This window comes from Panthera pardus, unplaced genomic scaffold, assembly GCF_024362965.1.
Source record: "Panthera pardus isolate Hobbes unplaced genomic scaffold, ASM2436296v1 HiC_scaffold_17, whole genome shotgun sequence".
NCBI classification, from domain to species: Eukaryota; Metazoa; Chordata; class Mammalia; order Carnivora; family Felidae; genus Panthera; species Panthera pardus.
Window position 1 is genome coordinate 28,687,260 of NW_026526732.1, and position 23,288 is coordinate 28,710,547.

Genomic DNA, 23,288 nt, shown 5'->3' on the forward strand with positions numbered 1-23,288 from the left:
TCTTAAACTTATACGATATCATATGTCAACTGTATATTACAATAAAGCTGAGAGAAAAAAAGAATGGAGCTTTGAGGAACTATAATTAATATAACTTTCTACAGAAAACATACTTTAATTTTTTTTCCCAAGAACTCATTCACAGTATATGTTGAACAGGCATTTGAAAGCATATGAAGTTGAATTTTAAATTTTGGAAAGTGCAGAACATACACAGACTTAAAATGTGACTTGACAATGAATTTTTAGCCACTTCAAGAATGAAATTTTAGGTTTCTAAAATACTGTGATACACTCTCCAAATTGTGTGTCCTTTATAACTAAAAGGCAATTAAAACTCACTGGATTGTACTCAATCATAAATTATGCTCATAATCATAGGCTGACCTAAAGTTGATTTTTTATGGCACAATAGGATTAGAAGGGTTTTCAAAGAAAAGCAAGAGTTAACTAGTCTAATATAATAATAATTATATGTGAAAAAGAAGACTGATAACACATTTTGCATATTTTAAAGATATACTTTTAAAAAGCATTTTTTTAAACGTTTATTTATTTTTGAGATAGAGAGAGACAGAGCATGAACAGGGGAGGGTCAGAGAGAGGGAGACCCAGAATCTGAAACAGGGTCCAGGCTCTGAGCTGTCAGCACAAAGCCCGACGCGGGGCTCGAACTCATGGACCGCGAGATCATGACCTGAGCCGAAGTCGGCCGCTTAACCGACTGAGCCACCCAGGCGCCCCTAAAAAGCATTTTTAAATACTCTAATCAAATTTCTTAGTAATTTATATCTTCCTATATTTCTTCTCTTGACCCCCTGCAGTTGTACAGATTAACCTGAATTAGTGACTTCCCCTTAGTAATCAGACTTTTTTTTTAATGAAATCTCTTCTTCAGGTACATTTTGAAATTTTGATTTTTTTATAAAAGGTAAGCAATTAAAATTTAAGATACCGTAAGATAATCACTAAATTGGAGGCGTCTAAACATATCATCTTAAATTTAAGGTCTCTAAGGTAAAACTACTCTTAACTGTCCTAATCTATTGCCCAAAGACTCTCAATTCTGGTCATGTGTGTATTTGAGGTCAAGACTAACTACTTCATGATCTGTGTTTCACTTTCCCAGTTTTTGAATAATCATTGATATTTAGACTACTTAGAACTAGGATTTAAAACACAGAACCACAGGGGCACCTGGGTGGCTCAGTCGGTTAAGCATCAGACTTCAGCTCAGGTCATGATCTCACGGTCCGTGAGTTCGAGCCCCGCGTCGGGCTCTGTGCTGACAGCTCAGAGCCTGGAGCCTGTTTTGGATTCTGTGTCTCCCTCTCTCTGACCCTCCCTCGTTCATGCTCTGTCTCTCTCTGTCTCAAAAATAAATAAACGTTAAAAAAAATTTAAAATAAAAAACAAGAACAGAAGGATCCTGTCGGGCTCTGTGCTGACAGCTCAGAGCCTGGAGCCTGTTTTAGATTCTGTGTCTCCCTCTCTCTGACCCTCCCCCGTTCATGCTCTGTCTCTCTCTGTCTCAAAAATAAATAAACGTTAAAAAAAATTTTTTTTAAATAAAAAAAATAAGACAAGTTACAGCAACTCTGAAACCAAGCAGCGAGCCAAACAGGCAATTGATGCTGTTCGAGCCCCGCGTCGGGCTCTGTGCTGACAGCTCAGAGCCTGGAGCCTGTTTCAGATGCTGTGTCTCCCTCTCTCTCTGACCCTCCCCCGTTCATGCTCTGCCTCTCTCTGTCTCTCAAAAATGAATACACATTTAAAAAAATAATTAAAAAAAAAATAAAATAAAACACAGAACCACAAGGTGCCTGGGTGGCTCAGTCAGTTAAACGTCTGACTCTTGATTTCAGTTCAGGTCATGATGTCACAGTCCTGAGATTGAGCCCTGTGTTGGGCTCTGCACTGGGCCTGGAGCCTACTTGGGATTCTCTCTCACCCTCTCTCTCTGCCTCTCCCCCTGCTGATTCTCTCTCTCTCTCTCTAAGGAAAAAAGAAAAAAAAAGCCACAGAACCACATCTTACATGTTCTTCCTATTTCCACCTTCACAAGACTTAAAGTTAATATTCAGATTTTAGCTAAGTAACAGACGATTTCCCCATTTTTATGGAATTTTTCAATCAACTATGAGACATTTTATGGGAGAGAGTCAGAATTAGAGGTTTGGTGATGTAATGATGATGTAATAAAAGAACGGGGTGCTTGGAATTGAGACAAACCACTCTTCAAATCTCATTTTCGGGGAGCAATCAAAATGAAATCTGTATTACTGAATATAAAAATCCATGATTCTATAAAGATAATTTAAAAAAGGAAGTCAAAACAAAAACAAAATCCATCACCCACCACAACACAACTCATTTGTCATGTATAGGGATGACCAGTTTCTCAGAAAATTAGAAATTATAGGGAAGAAAGTACATCCCTTCCTTCCTTTTTTAAGAGATACCACAGCTCATCTAGTAGATGAGGTACAGCTCTTTATAAAGTATGCTGCATACTAAATGTATTAATCCCTGGGAGAGGGTAGTCTTCAAAAGAATTCTAGTTAATGAAGTGGAGGGAATGATAAGGCTGACATCGATAGTGATATTGCAATAATGATCATCAGAACTAAAACCATTAAGTGAAAATGTTTCTTTTTCTTTATTTTAGAGAGAGAGAGTGCACACATGAGGGAGTAGAGGTAGAGAGGGGAATCCCAAGCAGGCTCTGCACTGCCAGCACAGAGCCCGATGCGGGTCCTGAACCCATGAACTCTGAGATTATGACCTCAGTCGAAACTAAGAGTTGGACACTTAACAGCCTGAACCACCCAGGCGCCCCAGAAAATGTTTATTTTTGTAAAAACTTCATTTCACCATATTTACGTGATACCGATGCTCACTCACACGTTGCTTGTTAGCCACAAAGGACAAATGTGCCTGTAGAATCCATTCTGTTTATGCCCCCGGGGATCCGGCTGTCAGCAAGCCAGCCAGAATCCCTAATAGTGAGATGGCCCAACAGTGCTTCTTCATGTGATGAACATGGAGTAAGCAGCAGTTCCCATAAAGTAGTCTCACTCAGATTTTAAGACCTAATGTCCAGGTAATAAGAATCGCAGTGGCTATAAAAATGAGTTAGACAACACAAACATGTCAGATTCATGCCAAGGTCAAAGTTAAATGTCACTCTCATAATATGAACTTCTGGCATGTAAGCATAAATCAGAAATTTTCTTTTAACACTAGTACTGTGATTTTCCTATTACACATTGTCATAGTCCCTATTTAAATGTTTGACATGATTTGCTGCTAGATCAATCCTTGGTTCAATGTTCTACAAGCATGACACAATAAAAAGAGCTCATTTCAAATGAGGTTAGTAGAGACACCTATTTTCAGTATCTCATTTTCTCCATGCACTTTCTTCTTTCCTTTGTATTCATTGAATTTTTTTATTATACCTAGATAGGACATCGTGCATGTTGTTGCATACCTGTGTGTAATTTTTTCATCTTATGAAATTTTAAGGAGGCAAAGCTATTCTCTTTCTTAGTATCACAAAATGTGAAGGATTCCCAAATGGACTTTTTCTTCTTTTTCTTTTTTTCTTTTTCTTTATTTTCTTTGTAGACACAGAGAGATTGTGAGTGGGAGAGAGAGAGAGTGTGAGAAAGAGAGAGAGAGGGAGAATCCCAAGTAGGTTCCACACTCAGCTTGGTGTCTGACACGGGGCTTGATCCCACGACCCTGGGATCATGACCTGAGCTGACATCAAGAGTTGGGTGCCCAACCAACTGAGCCATCCAGGCTCCCCACAAATGGACTTTTTCTTGAAATGCTCAGGGTTTAAGTGTAATTATATCATAAAAAGTGGCATAGCGTTTTTTAAAGATTATTTTGTTTTGTTAAAGTATCGTTTTCCAAAAAAATTCATACCTCTCAGGAAATATAAAATAGAACACTTGTAAAACATTTTATTTAGCTCCGTTGATATGGAAAAGAGGATATGTCCAGTTCAAAGTGCATTTAAGAAACTAGGGTATTCATAGATCAATTAACAAGAAATGTTAGGGTAAGATTTCTGAGTTTGACTGAAAAAACAAAATTAGGCCAAATAGGTCATAAATCTTAGGGATTATCTGTTTTACTACTAGACAAAAAATATTTGCATCTCTACTGAACAAAACATGCAAGTTAACAAGTAAACTTATCTAAGTCTGAGATCTTTAATAAATAGTAAACAATGAATGTTTTACAAGTGTTCTATTTTATATTTCCTGAGAGGTATGAATTTTTTTGGAAAACGATACTTTAACAAAACAAAATAATCTTTAAAACAGTGAACTTGCCACACTTTCCCTGGACAGTCCTTGAGGTACCTGATGCCACTGTGGGATATTGAAATGAAATGTCCCAGTTTTTTACCTTAGTCCCAAATCTCAGATAATTTCCCTGATACTTTAATGTTGTGAATACTAGTGGCAATTAACAATTTTACAAGGATATATTCTTTTTAAACAAAGGAATGCAAATGCAAAAATAATAGAAGGCAGAGTAGAGACAAAAATGTATAATGAAATGCAAAAAACCCAGAAGAACCAAAACAATGTTGAAAAAGAACAAAGTTGGAGGATTTATATTACCTGATTTTTCAAATCTTGTTACAAAGCAACAGTAATCAAGACAGTGTTATCTGCCACTTTCCTTATTTCTTAAACTTTCTAAGTATATAATTGTTTTTGCATATAAAATTATTATTAATTATTGCCTAATTATACTCAATTATTATTTTATTAATTATTTTTGTTACTATTTATCATTATTGAATTGACCCAATTATACTCAATTCTATGAGTGATAGAATTGCATCATATTTCCCTTTCAAGTAACTAAAGAATCCTTGTTGTTATAAGGGAAGCAAGGTGGTTACACAACAAGGTGTTACCACCTTTTAATTTATGCATATACAGTGCAGGCATATATTAAAATTCTGGAATGATGCACATCCCAGTGACAGTGGCAGTTATCTTTGGACTTTCAAATTAAAGTGATTTTTTTTAAATGAACTTAAACCCCTTTTATAATTGACACTTAAAGCTATTTGAATCTGAAAGGAGGAAATAAAAACTTAATTGTATTTTAATAAAATGTCTGGCTTTTTTTTTTTTTTTTATTAAAAAGGCTCTGCCTGGGTGCTGTGTGTTTGTAACATTGTACTTCCTGTTGATCTTCCAGGGGTGAAGCTAAGTAGCCTTCTTGGTAAAAAGGGAAACTTAGAAAAACTCCAGAGCTACTGGGAAGTTGGATTTTTTCTGGGTGCCAGTGTCCTGGCCAATGACCACATGAGAGTCATCCAAGCATCTGAAAAGCTTTTTAAACTGAAGACGCCAGCATGGTAATAGTGAAGTGTTATGTGTTTAAGCAATTACTTTTAATAAACAACTCTTATCACTTATTTCCAAATTGTTATATTTGTTGAACTGACGATTAGATTGAATTTATTTGCTTATAGAACAAAATGTAGAATTTAGAGGAAAACCTCATGTTCATAAATAAAATGTGTTGAATATAAGTTCTGGTGGTTTTGGGCATAGGTGAGGTCTGCTTGCCTTCAGCTTAGCCTTTTCATGACATTGACCAACCCGCTAGCCCAAGTTGGCTAGGGTTACCCAGAGGAATCATGCAGAGGCCTCACATTTTGCACCTGCAAATCGAATCGGTAGATTGACAGATTTTTATCCCAACCTCCCCCGTTTCTGCCCCAAACGTATACCCTGTGTTCTCTTTATGACCTAATCTGTTTTGGGATTCTCGTTGTTGATTTTCACTTCTTTATGCTAAGGCTTGTTAATGCATTTGAATGTTTCCTATATGTGTGTATTTTTCTCATTTCAAATTGTTCCTGGAGTGCCCCCAAGTCTCATCATTATGTATGTGGTAATTGAAGAGATGAAAGCAAAATTCCATGTGCATTTAGGACTGTTTTGGAAAACAATGCTGATTTTATTATATATCATGTGTGATGATCACTAGCCGTAAAGACTTTAAAAGGTTGACCATGATATCAAGAAAGGCTCAGGGCGGCTCAGAGACTGGACCACTGACTTGTTTTCATCAAAGGAACCACTTGAGGAGATGCTTACCACCGTAGGTCCCCATGGCTTCCTAAAAGAATTCCTCACGTTCAGGTCTTCTCATTAGCAAACCCTCCCCAGTATCACACTTACAGTGATCTTCCCAAAAATTCATGTCTGACCCTTCCCCTCCACTGAAATCCTTAAATCAATATGGTTGAATGGCTCTTCACAGCCTAAGGGATAAAGTCCACCTCCTTGGCTGGTGAACAAGGTTTACGTTTAGTCATTCCAGCCTCCGATCTTGTCACACCCCCCGGTTACACTGCTCTCCAGTCACATGAAATGTGCCAGACTGTGGCTTCATGCATTTGTCTCTCAGCACACGCTGAGAAGGCCTCTTCTGGGGATCTTCTCTACCTGGGGACCTTCCTAAATCTGCCCACAAACCAGACCCCCACCTAAAACCCTTTTCTGCATCCGGATAGAAGCACGTGGGTGTTATTGCATAAACACATGTGATTAGTTCATCTCATGAAATCTTCTTTCGTGTTTGTCATTTTTAAATTAGGGGTGCCTGGGTGGCTCGGTCGGTTAAGTGTCTGACTTTGGCTCAGGTCACGATCTCGCGGTTCATGGGTTTGAGCCCTGCGTCAGGCTCTGTGCCGACAGCTCAGAGCCTGACTTTGGTTAATTGTATCTCTGTGTATTGGTAGCCCTACTGATGTTTAGGTTGCTGTGCTATCCCTTTTACATTCCTGTCTCCTCGGCACTGTGTGCAGCTACTTAGGAACAGGGTTGTACTATTAGTGCGATGTCAACAGCAGGTGTTCAGCAAATGACATGAAATAAATGAACCAATAAATGCCTGTGTTACATGCCGCCAAATCTGTCATTTCTTTACAGTGATCATTCTGATGGTCCAGAAGGGGCTGAAGCACAGGTCCAAAGAGCTTTGGTGTGAGGTATCCCAGCTTCTGTTGACAAGAAAGCAGACATTATTTTATGCAACAGTAATAACCACAAAACAATGCCTTAAGTGTCCATTCACTTAATGTTGATGTCCATGTTTATAGCTTATGAAGTACTTGCAAACCCACTAACTCATGTAATTATCTCGCTCCTCATTTTTTCCTAACTTTTTCCTTTGAGGCGCCATCTGTCTTGTTAGGTTGGAGGGTATTTGTATAATATATCAGCTGAGTTGCTTCAAAGCAAAATAATGATCCCTTATGAAGGGTCTATTTAGAAAAGCTTTCTCATGGAAGCATATTTTAAGACATGTGCATTAACCACTCCCTTGAATAGAAGACAGGCATTTTTGTAAAAGTCATGTTTTCAGCAGATGTATCAGTCAGTCCAAGCTATTTAAGCCCTCTGCACCTCAGTTTCCTCATCTTTAAAATGATGTTATAACAGCCTACTTTATTGAATTTTTGTGAGATACAGAGGAGACAACGTACGTGAAAGTACATGGCATATAACAAATAATGAGTAATGTGTGGTGAATCGGAATACCTAAATATTAACGCTATATTTCAATTACATCCACAGATTAAAACCAGGATACATGGGAACAGGTGGTTCTAAATTTGCCCATTGTGTGTTTCATATCTTTTCATTTTTAGGTACCTCAAGTCTATTGTAGAGACAATTTTGATATATAAGCATTTTGTGAAACTGACTACAGAGCAGCCTGTGGCCAAACAGGAGCTGGTGGACTTCTGGATGGATTTCCTGGTGGAGGCCACAAAGACAGATGTTACTGTAGTTAGGTTTCCGGTGAGTACTCTTCATTTAACTTAACTTTAAGTGCATTTCTATTTTGTTTCTTTTATTTAAAGAACATCTTGCACTGTGATTTTAATAGTACTAGTGTTACTTTTTTAAAATAACTTCTCACAATCAGAGAAGTGAGATACGTCTTTATGTTTTTGCCATGAAATTGGGTGATTTCTTGTGATAAGTTGTAAAGTGTGCTTTCCAAGAAAAGATTGTCTCTTGCTTAGCGCAGTTAGTCAACATATCGCTTCCGACCAGACACAAGGGTGCTGTGAATTCATACTACAGTTTTGTTAACATTGTCATCAGTATCGTACCATTATTGTGGTGAAAAGTGTCAAGCTCACCTGGGTCGTTATTCCATCTCGACCACTCATTACCCACATGGGTCAGAGTTAGATTTAGTGTCCCTAGCCACCTTTTACAATGCCTTAGATCATGAGAAATGATGACTCATAGGTTCCAGTTTGCAACTTATTTTGGCCAGATATAGATATAGATACACGTACAGTAGACACACACACACTTTTAAAAATATATTGCTCATCTTCTCAGCTGGTGCCTTTCCCATCCTGATGGCTCTCAGAATGCCATCCAGAGCAGTATAAGCTTAGCATCTGATTCAAGAATTACCAAGTCACTGTGTGCACTAATCTCCTCCCACGTCAAAGTGATGCCGTAAAACTCTGTTTGAGCTCTCTAGTCCAGTCCTCCCTATTCAGGTGGTAACCACGCTCAATTCTTTTTCTCTAATTCTTGTTCTCCAGTTCTTGCTTGTAGGATCATCTGTTTCATTTCATTAAATCCACTGCTGGCATTAACACGCTTTCTTTACTCTTCCTTCCCGATGAAGCCTTGAGCTCCGCAGGATCTTCATTTGAAAAGCCTTTCAAACTAAAACACTTTGTTTTCTAGCCTAGATAATGTGTAACCTAGGAAAATACTTATCTCAGAGTGAGCTGGCAGCATGCCTTCAGCTGATGCTCTGATGATAGCAAACGTGGGGAAAGAAGACAGCACAGAACTGAAGTATCTAATTGACTGTTGACTTGATTGAATAGAAAATCAGCTATGAAAAGAAACCACTCACATTAGCTATTCTGAGCTAATTTAAATTAGTTTAATGTGAATTTGTCTGTCATGATATGAATAGAAAAAAATAAAACTCGAAAATAGTAAGAGAGACGTTAGGAGAATATAGGTATATACTTTGGTGAGAGAGGCTTTCTTAATTAAGCAAGAAAGGGACCTTTAAGCCCTAAAGGCAAATGTTGACCAATTTGATTTCATTAAAAATTCTAACTTTTGTTCAGTGAAGAACACCATAAACATGGCAAATGCTAGACAGGGAGAAAATATTTAATATTAATGTGGCAAAATGATCAATTTGCCTAATTGCACAAAGGAAAAAAAAAACAACTCCTACTAATTGGTAAGCAAAAGAAAAAGAAAATGGGCAAATCACATGAAAAGATAATAACCTCACTGGCTAGTCAAAAATGCAAATTAAAATGAGACATTGTACCTGTGCCATTTTGCACATGTGCACATCTGTCTGTAGGATAAATTCCCAGAAGTGAAATTGATTGATATTGCCCCGTTGCCCTCCATAGGAATTGTATCAGTTGACATTCTCACTGGCAACATTCGAGACTATTTTCCGAAAGTCTCTCCTAAAAGGTGTGTTTATCATATTTGTACTTTTTTAAACTTACAGATGAAAAAATGGTGTATTAGGATGGTTTTAATTAGTGTTTCTCTTATTATGTGTCAGGTTGTGCATATTATTAAGTTTGTGTTTAAAAGACTACTCAGTGGTAGGGCACCTGGGTGGCTCAGTCAGTTAAGCATCCGACTTTGGCTCAGGTTATGGTCTCATGGTTTGTGGGTTCGAACCCTGCATCGGGCTCTGTGCTGACAGCTCAGAGTCTGGAGCCTGCTTCAGATTCTGTGTCTCCCTCTCTCTCTGCTCCTCCCCCATATGCACTCTGTCTCTCTCTCAAAAATAAATAAGCATTAAGTAAAAGACCACTCAGTGATTAAAATAATAATAATAATAATAATAATAATAATAATAATAATTTGTTGCCAACATTTAAAAATAAAGAGAGTTGGTTCTTTAGTGCCAGCTATGATGGAGTAAATGGTATTGGTATTGGTACTGCTATAAATAACTATAAAAATCTGGACAAAATATGTAAAATACTGTTTGTAGACATTAAATAGCAGTCATCGCAGGGTTGTGATCCTTGAGCAGGGAGGTACTGGAGTTGAGTCCCACCTTCACCTGCTTTTTTTCTGTAAGGTGTTTTTCTGGCTGCAGCCCAAGGAGGTGGAGCCCTAGCAGGGAATAGCATTCTCCCTGGGCAGAGCAGGCAGGAAGGAGTGTTTGGGACTCTCAGAGAGATGGAGAGGGTGTTGGAGAAGGGGGAGCCTTGAAGAATGAATCCCAGGATTCTGTGTGGGTATTTCCCTTGAGTCCTAGGACAACCTCTAGATAGTGTGAACGGGGGGAAAGCACAGTGTAAGGAACCACAATTACTGGTCCCAGTATTTGACTAAAATTGGATTTTAGATGAAACCTGTGTAGGTTAAGTAAACCTTATCAAGGGAAATTCCCTTGCTATATAGAGGACCAGGACCAGAAGTGTTAGAGAGCATTCTTTTGAAGGGTGAGAGCTGAGCAAATATCCCAGAGCTTAACCAATGCAGGGATAAGATGTTGGCCTTTGGGTGATGAGACCTTGCTGAACACCCCAAGCATTTAGTGGCGACATAGAAAGCCCTTGCCCTAGGAGAAAAGGTGAAACTAAAACAGATCCACCCTAACAAAGCTGTAAGAAAACTAAGTCTTGATAGGATCAAGATGAAGCACTGATAATTTGACCGCTAGCTAGGGAGCAGGGGTGGGGAAACTTCTGGGAGGATATGATCCAGAGCCTCTGCATTGTGTCATTCAGACACAATCAAAGATTACTAGACATTCTAAGAAGCAGAAAAAAGTGATGGATAACAAAGAGCTAAAACAGCCAGTAGAGGCAGGCCCAGAAGTGATTCGCATATTAAAGTGACCACATAAGACTTCAAATAACTATAATTACTATGTTAAAGATGATAAAAAGAAAGACAAAATAAATGAAAAGGCAGTCAACTGAAAAATAAAGTTTATAAGAAAGCCAAGTGAAAATAAGGACAGTTCATACAAAAATCTAGATTTTTAGCTATTGAAAAGTGAAAGGAACTGACAATCTGTGACTGGCCTTCTCCACAAGCAACAACCTACTAAGTCAGCTAGCTGGTGCCATGTTAGATGCTGGTTACAGTCCCATCCTTCCTGCTTCACCCTCTGCCTTTCCCACTGGGCCCACTCCCTGCAACCATTGGAGTTTGCTCCCCCTGTATCACCACATAGAAAAAATCATGTTTCTAGTACTTGTGGTGTCATATCAGTCACTAACTCATTATGTCTTTAGAGTCTTTAGTTCATACTCATGAAGGCCACTGTAGGTCTTGATTGGGGTGATAGCATTATCCTTCTTTTAGTGTGGATCTGACTAAAATCAAGATGATTTATATTAGAAGTATTTTATTTGATTGTTTCCATTTATTTCACCACCATATCTGTTCTCATTCCTCGAAGAAATACTAGTGACCCTGGGTAAAAGAAAACAGACAAAAGTTTCTTAGCAAAATGATTTGAATGGTCCCATCAGTTATTATTATTTGGGTTCAGTTCAGTTGATTCTTTTTTCTCACCTCTCTTCTATGTAGATTTTCTTTCCTTCCTACATTGAACAGTTAGGAAACCATCAACCCATCACCCCAGGCTAGGTGAGAGGAGAGGAGAATGCTGCTTTTACGGACTCTTATAGGAGCTGAGACATGTACCTCTATTTAATATCTACTCTGTATATAGGGTGCCTGGGTGACTCATTCGGTTGAGCATCTGACTTTGGCTCAGGTCATGATCTCACTGCTCATGGGTTCGAGTCCCACGTCAGGCTCTGTGCTGACAGCTCAGAGCCTGGAGACTGCTTCAGATTCTATGTCTCCCTCTCTCTATGCCCCTCCCCTCCTTGTGCTCTGTATGTGTGTCTCTCTCTCAAAAATAAATAAAAGTTAAAAATTTTTTTTAAAAATCTACTCTGTATAGCTTATAGGCCTTATACTGCCGTCATTCCCACTTCAGATGCAAGAAGTTAGCAGTTAATTTTACTTTTTTAAAAATTTTGTTTAGCAGTTAATTTTAATGTTAACCAGTATAAAAGATTAGAAACTAAAAGGAAGCATGTTTATATTTCAAGTGAGTTGTGTCTAGCCAGGTTTGTCAAATTGCCTTTTTCCTTCTCCTTTCTCAGTCTTTCTGTTACCTCTGTAATGTGTGCCATAAATTCCTCCCATTTTGTCATTTCAAGGGTAGAACACTTCAAAGGTCTCAACAAATGTTAGATGATGATAATTACAACCAATGTTTTTCCCTATCTCGACATGGGAAAACATAGGTCAGATTTTATCTGTTAGAAATATTTGAGACACAATAAAGACATAATTTGAGAAGAGAGGAGATAACCTGGTGTTGTGTTTTTCTAATGTTAAATTCTGTGCCCACATAATTAGAGAAAAAGGTATATTCTCATTTGTTGGTATAGTGACTTGGAAGCTATTTTGGAAGACCTACCTTTTATTCCCGATTATTCATTTTCATTTCACAAACACTGGGATACTCATATTTGAAAGCACTAATTCTGCCAAGTTTAGATTGAAAATTTATTTCCATTATTAATCAGTACCACTTCACTCTCTGTTGATTGGAATTTGGACCTTGATTTACCTGGTATGTTCCTAAATCAGAGTATGTTCCCTGGTGGACTCTTACTGTGCTTTATTTGTAATCTGTTCTATCTTATTTTCATAACTAGAGCCTGACCAAGAATTAAGCCCTTGCAGTTTTTTTATACTTAAGAGTAAAGAAAATTTTGTCTTCCTAATCTGCTTTCTGTAGTTCTCTGTGTTCTAATTTAAATAAATTTACTGTTGTGATAAATATAGCATAAAATCAGGGGTGCCTGGGTGGCTCAGTCAGTTAAGTGTCTGACTTCGACTCAGGTCATGATCTTGAGGTTTGTGGGTTTGAGCCCCACGTTGCTCTCTGTGCTGACAGCTCAGAGCCTGGAACCTGCTGCAGATCCTGTGTCTCCCTCTCTCTCTGCCCCTCCCCTGCTCATGCTCTGTCTCTCTCTGTCTCTCAAAAAATGAATAAAATGTTTAAAAAAATTTTAGAAAAACAAAGATAGCATAAAATCAGTACTAAGTTTGCAGTGCATGGCCAAGAGTCAGGTTGCTAATCCATGTGCCTTCTTGCTCAGATTGCACGCTAGATCACAGTGTAGTGTGAGTCCATAATCCCTTGCTGATAGAATCTTCTGAAGGGTTTTTGGGTTTTTCCTCCACTTTTATTTGGTCAACTTATTTGATAGAAGATTCTTTCTAAAAGCCACTTTCCTTGAGTTTTAAGCAGTGGGGTAGAAAGAACTATTCTAGTTTCTCTGATAGTTTAGTATTGGCTTTCCTTTCCTTTTAAAATATTCCTACTTGGGGCGCCTGGGTGGCTCAGTCAGTTAAGCGGCCGACTTCGGCTCAGGTCATGATCTCGTGGTCTGTGAGTTTGAGCCCCGCGTCGGGCTCTGTGCTGACAGCTCAGAGCCTGGAGACTGTTTCGGATTCTGTGTCTCCTTCTCTCTGACCCTCCCCCATTCATGCTCTGTCTCTCTCTGTCTCAAAAATAAATAAACGTTAAGAAAAAAATTTTTTTTAAATATTCCTACTTAAGACTGCATGGGAAATTTGAGCTAAGTAGGTGCTTTTAAGCGTCTGTACAAACAGATAATAGTTGAAGTACCTTTAAAATTTGTGCATGTGTGGCATTTTGATGTTATCTGTACCTAATACCAGATATTAGTAATAATATGCTACATCCTTTGAGAGAGATTCTCAACTCACTTATTACATATCCCTCATACATCTCCAAAACAGGAGTCGGTTTTATTTCTCTCTCTCACAAGGCTAAATATATCATTAGTGAAGATCCAAGTTTTATCTTAAAGCAGGGCAAAAACATTTTTATTATTTCATACAGCTATGTCCTTTCCTTTGCCTTATATATAAAACTCAATAATAACCAGAATCATTTCTCACTCTATTTACATGGGTATGAAAAACATGCTACCACATCTTGATGGTAAGGTGTGGCAGGAGAAAACCTAAAATAGTATGTGGCGCTCTATATGTAGAATCTTTTCTATGTACAGAATTATTTACCACATTTCTGCCCTTTTTTTGGACATATTTATATTTATAGAAATAGATTATGCATGTGTTGCAAGATAAAAGACTTTAAAAATATATCATTAGAGGGGCACCTGGGTGGCTCAGTCACTTAAGTATCTGACTCTTGGTTTTGGCTCAGGTTGTGATCTCACAACTCATGAGTTTGAGCCCCATGTCAGGCTCTGCGCTGACAGCACGGAGCCTGCTTGGGATTCTCTGTCTCCCTCTCTCTCTGCCCCTCCCCCTGCTTGCACACACACTCTCCCTCTATCTCAGTAATAAATAAATAACAAAAAATTTTTAAAAATACATCATTAGAGTAGATTCCCTGGGAATAGTGAAACCAATATATGGACTTTAAAAATTTATTTCCAATTTCTTTAGCAAAAAAAAGTGATGCATCATGGGAACTTACAATAATACCATAAAATGCTCAAAGGACTCATAAGGAAGGCACCAATTAAGAATTAAAATGGTTTTACTGCAGCAGTGGACCCAGAGCCTCATCTGATAACCTCCCACATCAGTGCAGTGTTGTTATAACAGCTCTAAATGATTTAAATCTGAAGTCACTAATATTTGTTTCTTTGCCTTATGTTTTCAAGGTGTTAATATTAGAACCAACTAAAATCTATCAGCCTTCATATTTGTCTATCAACAATGAAGTTGAGGAAAAGACAATATCTATTTGGCATGTGCTTCCTGATGACAAGGTAAATTGTGTAATTATTAACACACAAGCATTAAAGGACTTTACTCCCTTCTAGCATTTATATATTCCAGCAAATACCTGTATTAGTTAAGAAGAAATAGCTTACCATGTATTTATCTTGGCATAAATACTTATATCCTATAATATAAAATTTGTTAAACATGGATTATGAATTTCACTCACTTAATAAAATAACTGAACCTATTTGCATTTTTATTTTAGATGGCATAACCATCTAAAGTAAGCCTGAAATTAGAAGATTATTTTGTTTTGTAAACTCATGCTATAAATTAAATTATATTTCAGAGAACTGATCTTAATATATATGACTTACAAGATGCCTATCTTTTTTTGAAATTATATTTATTTTTTTTTAAGTTTATTTTTGTGTGAGAGAGACAGCACAAGCAGGGGAATGGCAGAAAGCAAGGGTGACACAGAATCTGAAGCAGGCTCCAGTCTCTGAGCGGTCAGCACAGAGCCCGACGCGAGGCTCCAACCCATGAACCGCAAGATCATGACCTGAGCTGAAGGCAGACACTTAGCTGACTGAGCCATCCAGGCGCCCCTAAGTTATATTTATTTATTTTGACAGAGAGAGAGCAAGTGAGCATGAGCAGGGGAGGGACAGAGAGGCAGAGGGAGAGAGAGAATCCCAAGCAGTCTCTGCACTGTCAGCATGGAGCCCAACGCACAGCTCAAACCCATGAACCATTAGCTCATAACCTGAGCTGAAATCAAGAGTTGGGTGCTCAACTAAGCCACCCAGGTGCCCCAAAAGATGTGTATCATAATTCTAGGGAGCCTATCATAATAATGCCACTCTAGTCCTACCCGAGTATGATTATAGTTAGCATTCCATGACACTGTTGGGTTATCTAAGCAGCTGCTCAATTTCACATTAGTCACTGGCTCCATGTGCCGACACAATATGAGCAGGACTGTGTTGCCTTGGCTTTCAGAAGGGTCTGAAATGCTCTCATTTCCACTCCTCACAGTCATTTGGATAACCCTTTCCACTTCTGTATTTTATTAGTTTTAATATGTGTACAAATCCTACTATTTTTTAAAAATAGAAAAATTTCAAGACTTGATTCCAGTTCATGTGATAAACCACAGAAATGAGAGAAGACGTGTGGCAAAGCAGTTTTGTGAGGTTTTTGGTAATTGTTTTCCAAAATACCCTTATAATTTTCCTTACCAATCATCCATGCACTCAACACATATTTACAGAGCACTTACTCTGTGACAGGCACTACCAGGCACTGTGTTAGGCAGTAGGGAAACAGATGTGTACAAAATAAGCGAAATTTCTGCCTTTCTACTCAGGCAGTAAATAAATAAATATAGAAGTGTATTCAATGATGAATGTGATACAGCACAAAAGGGGGAATTAGGACGTACAGTTAGAGAAATGGGCTTGCAATTTTTAGAAATGTCAATTTCAATGTTTTTAAATGTCTTTAAGTCAACAGTCCTGGGTTTAAGTCCTATCTCTGCCTTTGGCAACATGGCTTCTGCATGTTGCAGTATCTTTATCTTTAGAATGGGATAGTAGTAATATTCATCTCAAAAGGTTATTGTTAAAATTAAATGAAATAGTATAGGTAGGGTATATTGCACAGAGCCTGACATGTAATAAGTGTTGTTTTCACAACAATAAAATTTATGGCAAAGCACATATGAACTAATCCCTAACCTATCCCTTAGAACTTAACCTGGCTTAGCTCTTTAGATGAAATAGCAGCAATCATTTGGGAGGTTGTTGGCATCATATTAGGGCACCGTGATATTGAGATTTATAGTAAGAAATAAATACTTGGTCTTCATCTCTTTCTGGCACAGATTTGCTAAAACCCTTAGAATTTCCTAAGTGCTGAAAGCCATCTCTGTTTTTTTGTTTTGTTTTTTGTTATGTTAATAAGGTGACTTTTGGATCCACCTAAGGATGAGACCTGGATGCCAAGAGCACCAACTATAGGATTAGAGGGTTAGAACTTCCAGTCCCACCCCCTGACCTCTGGGGAGGAGAAAGGGGAGAGGTTGAATCCATTTCCAATGGCCAGTGGATTTAATCAGTCATCCCTATGTCATGAAGCCCCTGTAAAAAACCCAAAAAGGGCGGGGTTCAAAGAGCTTCCAGGTGGGTGAACATGTGGAGATTTGGGCAGAATGGTGCCCCTGGAGGGGTCATGGAAGCTCTTAGCCCTTTCTCCATACTTTGCCCCATGCAACTCTTCCACCTGGCTATTTCCTGAGTCATATCCTTTTATAATAAACCAGTAATCTAATAAGTAAAATGTTTTCCTGAGATCTGTGAGCCACTGTAACAAATTAATCAAACACAAGGAGTGGGGGGGGGGGGTCCTTGGAACCCCAATTGATAGCTGGCATGATGACGTAACTCCAGGTGGAGTTGTTTAGAGACAGAATTGAGAATAACTAATAATAACTAATAATAATAACCATGTATATATGTTGTTAACGTTGTTTTAAAGTATACAGTGTGTCATTCACATTATTTTAAAGTATATGCCTATGTGTTCTCACAAGCAGACTTAATCCTGCAGTTGAAACTACAAAATCTAAAGAGAGGTTAGGAAACATGAACATTATTATCTGGGAGAGGAGATTTTCAAAGGCTCGAATGGAAAGAGCAAGGTTATCCAAGGACACTTGGAAACAGAATGGGGCTAAAGGAATTAGCAATTAGCAGGGCCAGGAGAATGAGTAGACAGCCAGAAGACAGAAAAAGAACAGAAAGTAAACCAGAGATTTTTGGAAAATGAGTACTATTTCCAGCTGGTTGTCTGGAAGTTCTTTGTTGAGTACAGTTAGCCTTGTATTGACTCTCTTATGTTTTGTGACATTTGTAGAGATTTTTGCATTATGCTAAGAAGTAAACATATGAGGATGTAAAAGAGTGCGTTAGGAAGAGTTATGGATTTAGGCTGTGAGTTATCCAGTTTCTACTTTTACCATCCTTTGATCAAGAAGAATGACATTTGCATTGTCCCCACTGCGCTAAAAATTCTCCGTGTTCAAAAATTTAAGCTTTTTAAAATAAGTTTCTGTTTGAATGTATGTTGATTTCTTTGCAAACCCTAGCTCTATCCATAGCGTGTTCATTACCACTGTTATTTCCCTATTATTTAAAATAGAAGCATGGGTCAGGGGCATTAAGGAATCTACTCCTGAAATCATTGTTGCACTGTATACTAACTAACTTGCATGTAAATTTAAAAAATAAATTAAAAAAATTAAAAACAAATAAAATAGAAGTGACACCACTGGAATGAGGATACGCAATACAATAACTCAGTATTATATGAGTTTCAAGCAACTGTAATAACTATAATTAAATAACAGATAAACAACAGGGGTATAGGTCTGATGTTAAACAAGAAACGGATTCTTTTTGTCACAGAATGTTTTAAATTTTTTTCTAAGGGTAGAATAGAGAGTGTTGCTTTTCATTTATCATGTTTCCTTACTCCCCTCAGTATTTTCTTTCTAACATGCAGAGTGAACAGTTACATGAGCTGGTAAACACTTTGTACTTCAACTGTCAAAACGTTAAGATCATTATACCAATTCCTAAGAGTTCAGGGACTCTTAGAGGGTTACTCTCCGTCAAGAACCAAATAAATTGAGATCCTAATCTTTTAACAGTTCTCTCTTTGTTCAATGGATGGTTGCTGCTTAAAGTCAAGTTAGTACTTGAAGAAAGTCTGGATGTGCACAGGAAAGAAAAGCTTAGACTGAGGAGGAAAGTTATTTCTGAGATATTTTAAACAGTTGTCATTTAGAATCCTTTCCTTTTTTGTTTTTTTAATTAAAATTTTTCTCAATGTTTATTTATGTTTGAGAGAGAGACAGAGAGAGGGACAGAATGGGAGTGGGGGAGAGGAGAGAGAGAGGGTGACACAGAATCCAAAGCAGGCTCCAGGCTCTGAGCTGTCCACCCAGAGCCCAACGTGGGGCTCAAGCTCACAAACTGTGAGATCGTGACCTGAGCCAAAGTTGGACACCCAACCAACTGAGCCACCCAGGGGCCCCCTAGAATCGTTTCCTTTTTTGAAGTCTAAGCATTCCTGGCCTATCAGGTGGTTTCTCAGAAGAAGATATCAGGCATCAGGGTCCCAGTGGAATATGAAGTGCTGACCTTCCTCCAGCTCCGGCCATGGCCACTCGGAGAAGACCCGGGAAATTTATGATTCTATAGAATTTTTTTTCGAGAGAGAGCATGAGCGGGGGGAGGGGCACAAGGAGAGGGAGCGAGAATCCCAAGCAGGCTCCACGCTCATCATGGAGCCCGATTCAGGGCTTTATCCCAGGACGCTGAAATCATGACCCAAACTGAAATCAAGAGTCAGACACTCAACCAACTGAGCCACCTAGGCAGATTCTAGATTTCGATGATATAATAGTCTCATCCATCAAGGATGCTTTTAGCTATAAAGCTCCCAACTAATAGTGGCTTGAGTAATAAGGAAACGTTATCTTACATAACAAGAATTCTGGGAGGTAGGAGGTCATTCTGGGGGTAATTTCAGTGGCTTAATGGTGTCAGAATTCTGAATTGGCTTCTCTATATGCTCTCGGTTTTTCTTTCCTGGTCTCAAATAGCAGTTCCAAGCATCAATTCACACTGACAGCATGCAAAGGAAAAGGGTCAGACCCTCTCCTTTGTACCAAAAATTACATCATGTATTCATGCCTAGACCAGTCATGAACAAGGAGAATGGACTTACCTCACCAATTTAGACCAATCAGTTTCCCCATCCCTAAACATTGCCACCTGAACTTGAACAAAATTTAGTTTTTGTTAGCAAAGAAGGAAAAGCGTGTCCGTTGTCTAAGGAACCAACAGTGTCTGCTAATGGGTAACTCCTGCTGCCTTAGCTCAAAATTAATTCCCAGTCCCTACTCTTGTCCTAGCTGGGGCATGGGATCTGAGGCAAACCAGTTCCACAATATGGTACTTGTGCTGTTTAAATTAGATTGAGTGTGGTTTAGGGCTTGTGGAGGCTAATTATTCCAGCCCTGCCTCTGGCTGTCCTTTTCCCTAGATTCCCAGACAGGTCCCAGGAACCTGTTAAATCCACCGGTTGTCTTTGTGACTCACCAGCGCCTCCATGTGGTGAGTCCTAGTAGTGAGGGAGCTGGGGAGGTAGGCCTCCTCATTCTAGATCACTCCATCTCAGACCCTGGACTTTTTACACTGCTAACAGGGAGCATTCACTGGCAGCACTTGGAAACTTTCAGGAATCTAACATTCTGGAAATGCTGTTCTCCTTTCCTGTAAAACCCGCCCTATCAATCTGGGAAATCCCTCCTTGGCTGTTCCCAGCACAGGGCTGATAGAAGATAGGTTTTACCTGTGCTGTCCTATGGGTGTTCATCAGTTGCCCTGTTTAGTTGCAAGTTTGCCTACTGCTGTATTAGTTTTGCACTCAACCCCCACCTCTGATCTTGGACGTGGCCTTGGAAAGCAGCTCAGTTGCAGGGTCTGAGGATAAGGCTGCATTGTATGCAAGAAGTGTGCAGGTAACAGCTGCAGTTCCTGGGTCACATATATTTAGAAGGTCACCTGAGGCCAACAGGATTTAGAAGCAACTTTCCAAATTACCAGCTGAAGCTGCAGGCTGCTATTTTAATTTAACTCCCTCTGTACTCTGGTTAAGAGAGCCGCATTCCATGAGCACCTTCCTATGGTCTCTTCCTTCCCTGGGCTTCATGCACAACATTTGCTCTGTGTTAATTCAGGTCACCTACCCGTGACCCGACTGGTGTGCATCGAAACTAGTTTTTTTAGTAAATCTCCTTTGGGCTTGGGAGGATCTATTTTTATTTTAAGTTGCATGGTTGTAGCAAAGCACTAGGTGCTGTGGTTATAAATTGTGGCTTTTTGATTTGCTTCAGCCAAAAGGAGAGTTCTGGTCCACCTCAGAACCACAAGCTTCCTTACTCATTTCACTAGCCCAGCCAAGACCGCAAGTTCCGGGAAGTATTTTAAGTGGGTGGGTAAGAGCTTCTTTTCCTGGTTGTTTCACATTTACAGAATTGAATTGCCATCTGAATTGACTGTTGCATAGCACTTGCTAAACTTGGACATGTGTATCAACTATTTTATTTCTATTAAAATATTTATGTTGTCAATTTCATATTGTTATCAGATGTATTTTTGCAAGGAATGTGATCCATCCTGTAATTTATTTAAAGACGTGAATTTAATACTCATCAGACTTAGCTTTAGTAATAAACTCAAAAAATAAATTTCCACAATTTTTTTTCACCTTGGCCCCAAATCACCCATGTTTATCATATGACAATCAAATTTTTTATGGGCAAACTTTATTAGTATATTGAATTTTGCATAAATTAGATAACACACTGTAGCTAAGATGTATACTATATACATGTGTGTACATATATACTTGCTATAGGGGTGCCCGGGTGGCTCAGTCAGTTAAGCATCCAACTTTGGCTCAGGTCATGATCTCACGGTTCGTGGGTTTGAGCCCCGCATCAGGCTCTGTGCTGGTAGCTCAGAGCCTGAAGCCTGCTTCAGTTTCTGTGTCTCCCTTTCTCTCTGCCCCTCCCTCACTTGTGCCCTGTCTCTCATAAATGAATAAACATTAGAAAATTTAAGAGGAAAGGGCTAACCTCATTTTCTGAAGAAATAGAACCACCATTTCAGTTAGAAAATGTAACTAAAGATCATTCATAAATAATCATCTTTAAAACCTTGCAGAACTTGATTCAAATTAATGTTTTTATTTCTCAGAAAAGAAATATTACTCAGCTGTAATTGAATTACCTTGATCACTGGGTTTTTTATTTAAAAAATTAAGGCACAGCAGTTATTAGGTTAATCTGCTAAAAATCAAGTTTTAGAATTTAATGAGACTAATTCTCCTAGATTCTCTTGGAAGCTATTTTATTGAAGCACAGAAATTATTAAATAGAGTAAACATCACCCTTGTGGCTTGAAAATGAATTACAATTTCCATCCAGATAATTTGTTCATGAAGAATTATGTACGAGGAAAAATTACTGTGTATATTATTTTAAAATAATGAAACCAAATTATTATGTTATTTTCATTATGATGACTCAACATTTCTTGTTCTTGTTGTTCTTCCCCTGTGTTCTAGAAAGGTATACATGAGTGGAATTTTAGTGCTTCTTCTGTCAGGGGAGTGAGGTAAGTTTCCTTGGTACATGTTTTTTTTTTTTTTCTTTTTTTACTTAGAAGACAATAGAACTTTTAGTCAGGATTTAAAAATGCAAAGAACTTCAAGAATCCTCTGTTGATGAAAATGCTCAACCTTTTCTATCTCTATTATAAAAAGATTTGCAACCAAAACTTTCACTGTTAGTTGAACTGACTCTGTGCTTGTCACCTGCTCCAAATATGGAGAATGAGGGATAAATGTGGACTGTGGACCAGGATCAAGGTGTAGATAAAAGTGAGCTATTTGGATCCTCTCTAGCTGGTTGAGCTGTTGGTGTATGTGATAGGACGGTTTTCCGGTCTTTTTGGTGTTTCAGGAATTAATCTCCTGTGAGGTGGAGCCAAAAAGCTACATGCCATCTATCAGGTTGCATATCCTGTAGTTAACATTAATGTGACTGTTAAAGAGACTATAGGGAATTTATTTTTAAAAAACTTTTCCTGAGGTCGCTGTTAATGAGGTGTTCCTGAAATTCTAGCGGCTCACTTCAGTGGTTCAGTTCTGACATTGCCATCATAATGCCAGTGGTTCAGGAAATACCAGTTCCTGGGATATAGAAATGAGACTTTTTTTTTTTTCTTAGAAGCAAGAACCACTGGTTAAACATTTAAACACTTGTTATATAGAAGCTCAGTCTAAAAACCAGCTCTTGGAAATTTCAAGCCAAATTAGTTGTGTTTACTATTTATTTCCACATAATAGAAATGAGAAGAAGCAGATTTCTGCAGGCCAGTTATGCAATACCCTGTTGCTTGTGGCATAATAATAATTGGTTTTGATGGAGCATGAACTGCTAGAGCCGTCTGAGTCACTGATAATTGGAGTTTGCCTGGTAAAACCACCTGTTACCTCATGAAGGATCTGAACAGAAGCAAGCAAGATAATAGACTGACTCATTATATATCTTTCCAACCCAGCCTTCTCAAATAAAGTTTTACTCTCTTAATATTTAATTTTTAAAACCAGTCATCAGGAAGGCACTCGTTTATTGCTGCGTTTTTAAGCAGTTTATGAAAGTATGGTAATATAAATTCCATTTTATCATATCTATTTTCCAAGGAACGTTTTTTTAAATTTAAGTATGGCATCACTACATACGCCTTTGTTGTGACTTACAGCATATACGTAGAATGCTTCTTTCTATGTGGCTAT

General features: G+C 38.4%; 1 protein-coding gene across 2 annotated transcripts in view; it reads left to right on the forward strand.

Annotated features, from left to right (window-relative positions):
• The window catches only part of MAP3K5 (mitogen-activated protein kinase kinase kinase 5), a 203,437-nt gene that overhangs the window by 111,091 nt on the left and 69,058 nt on the right, over positions 1 to 23,288 (forward strand). For both annotated transcript variants that reach the window (XM_019420474.2, XM_019420475.2), the window contains exons 9-12: positions 5,236 to 5,395; positions 7,703 to 7,856; positions 14,789 to 14,896; positions 22,056 to 22,105. In XM_019420474.2, the coding sequence (XP_019276019.2) occupies positions 5,236 to 5,395; positions 7,703 to 7,856; positions 14,789 to 14,896; positions 22,056 to 22,105 (472 nt within the window). The remainder of the gene's footprint in view (positions 1 to 5,235; positions 5,396 to 7,702; positions 7,857 to 14,788; positions 14,897 to 22,055; positions 22,106 to 23,288) is intronic.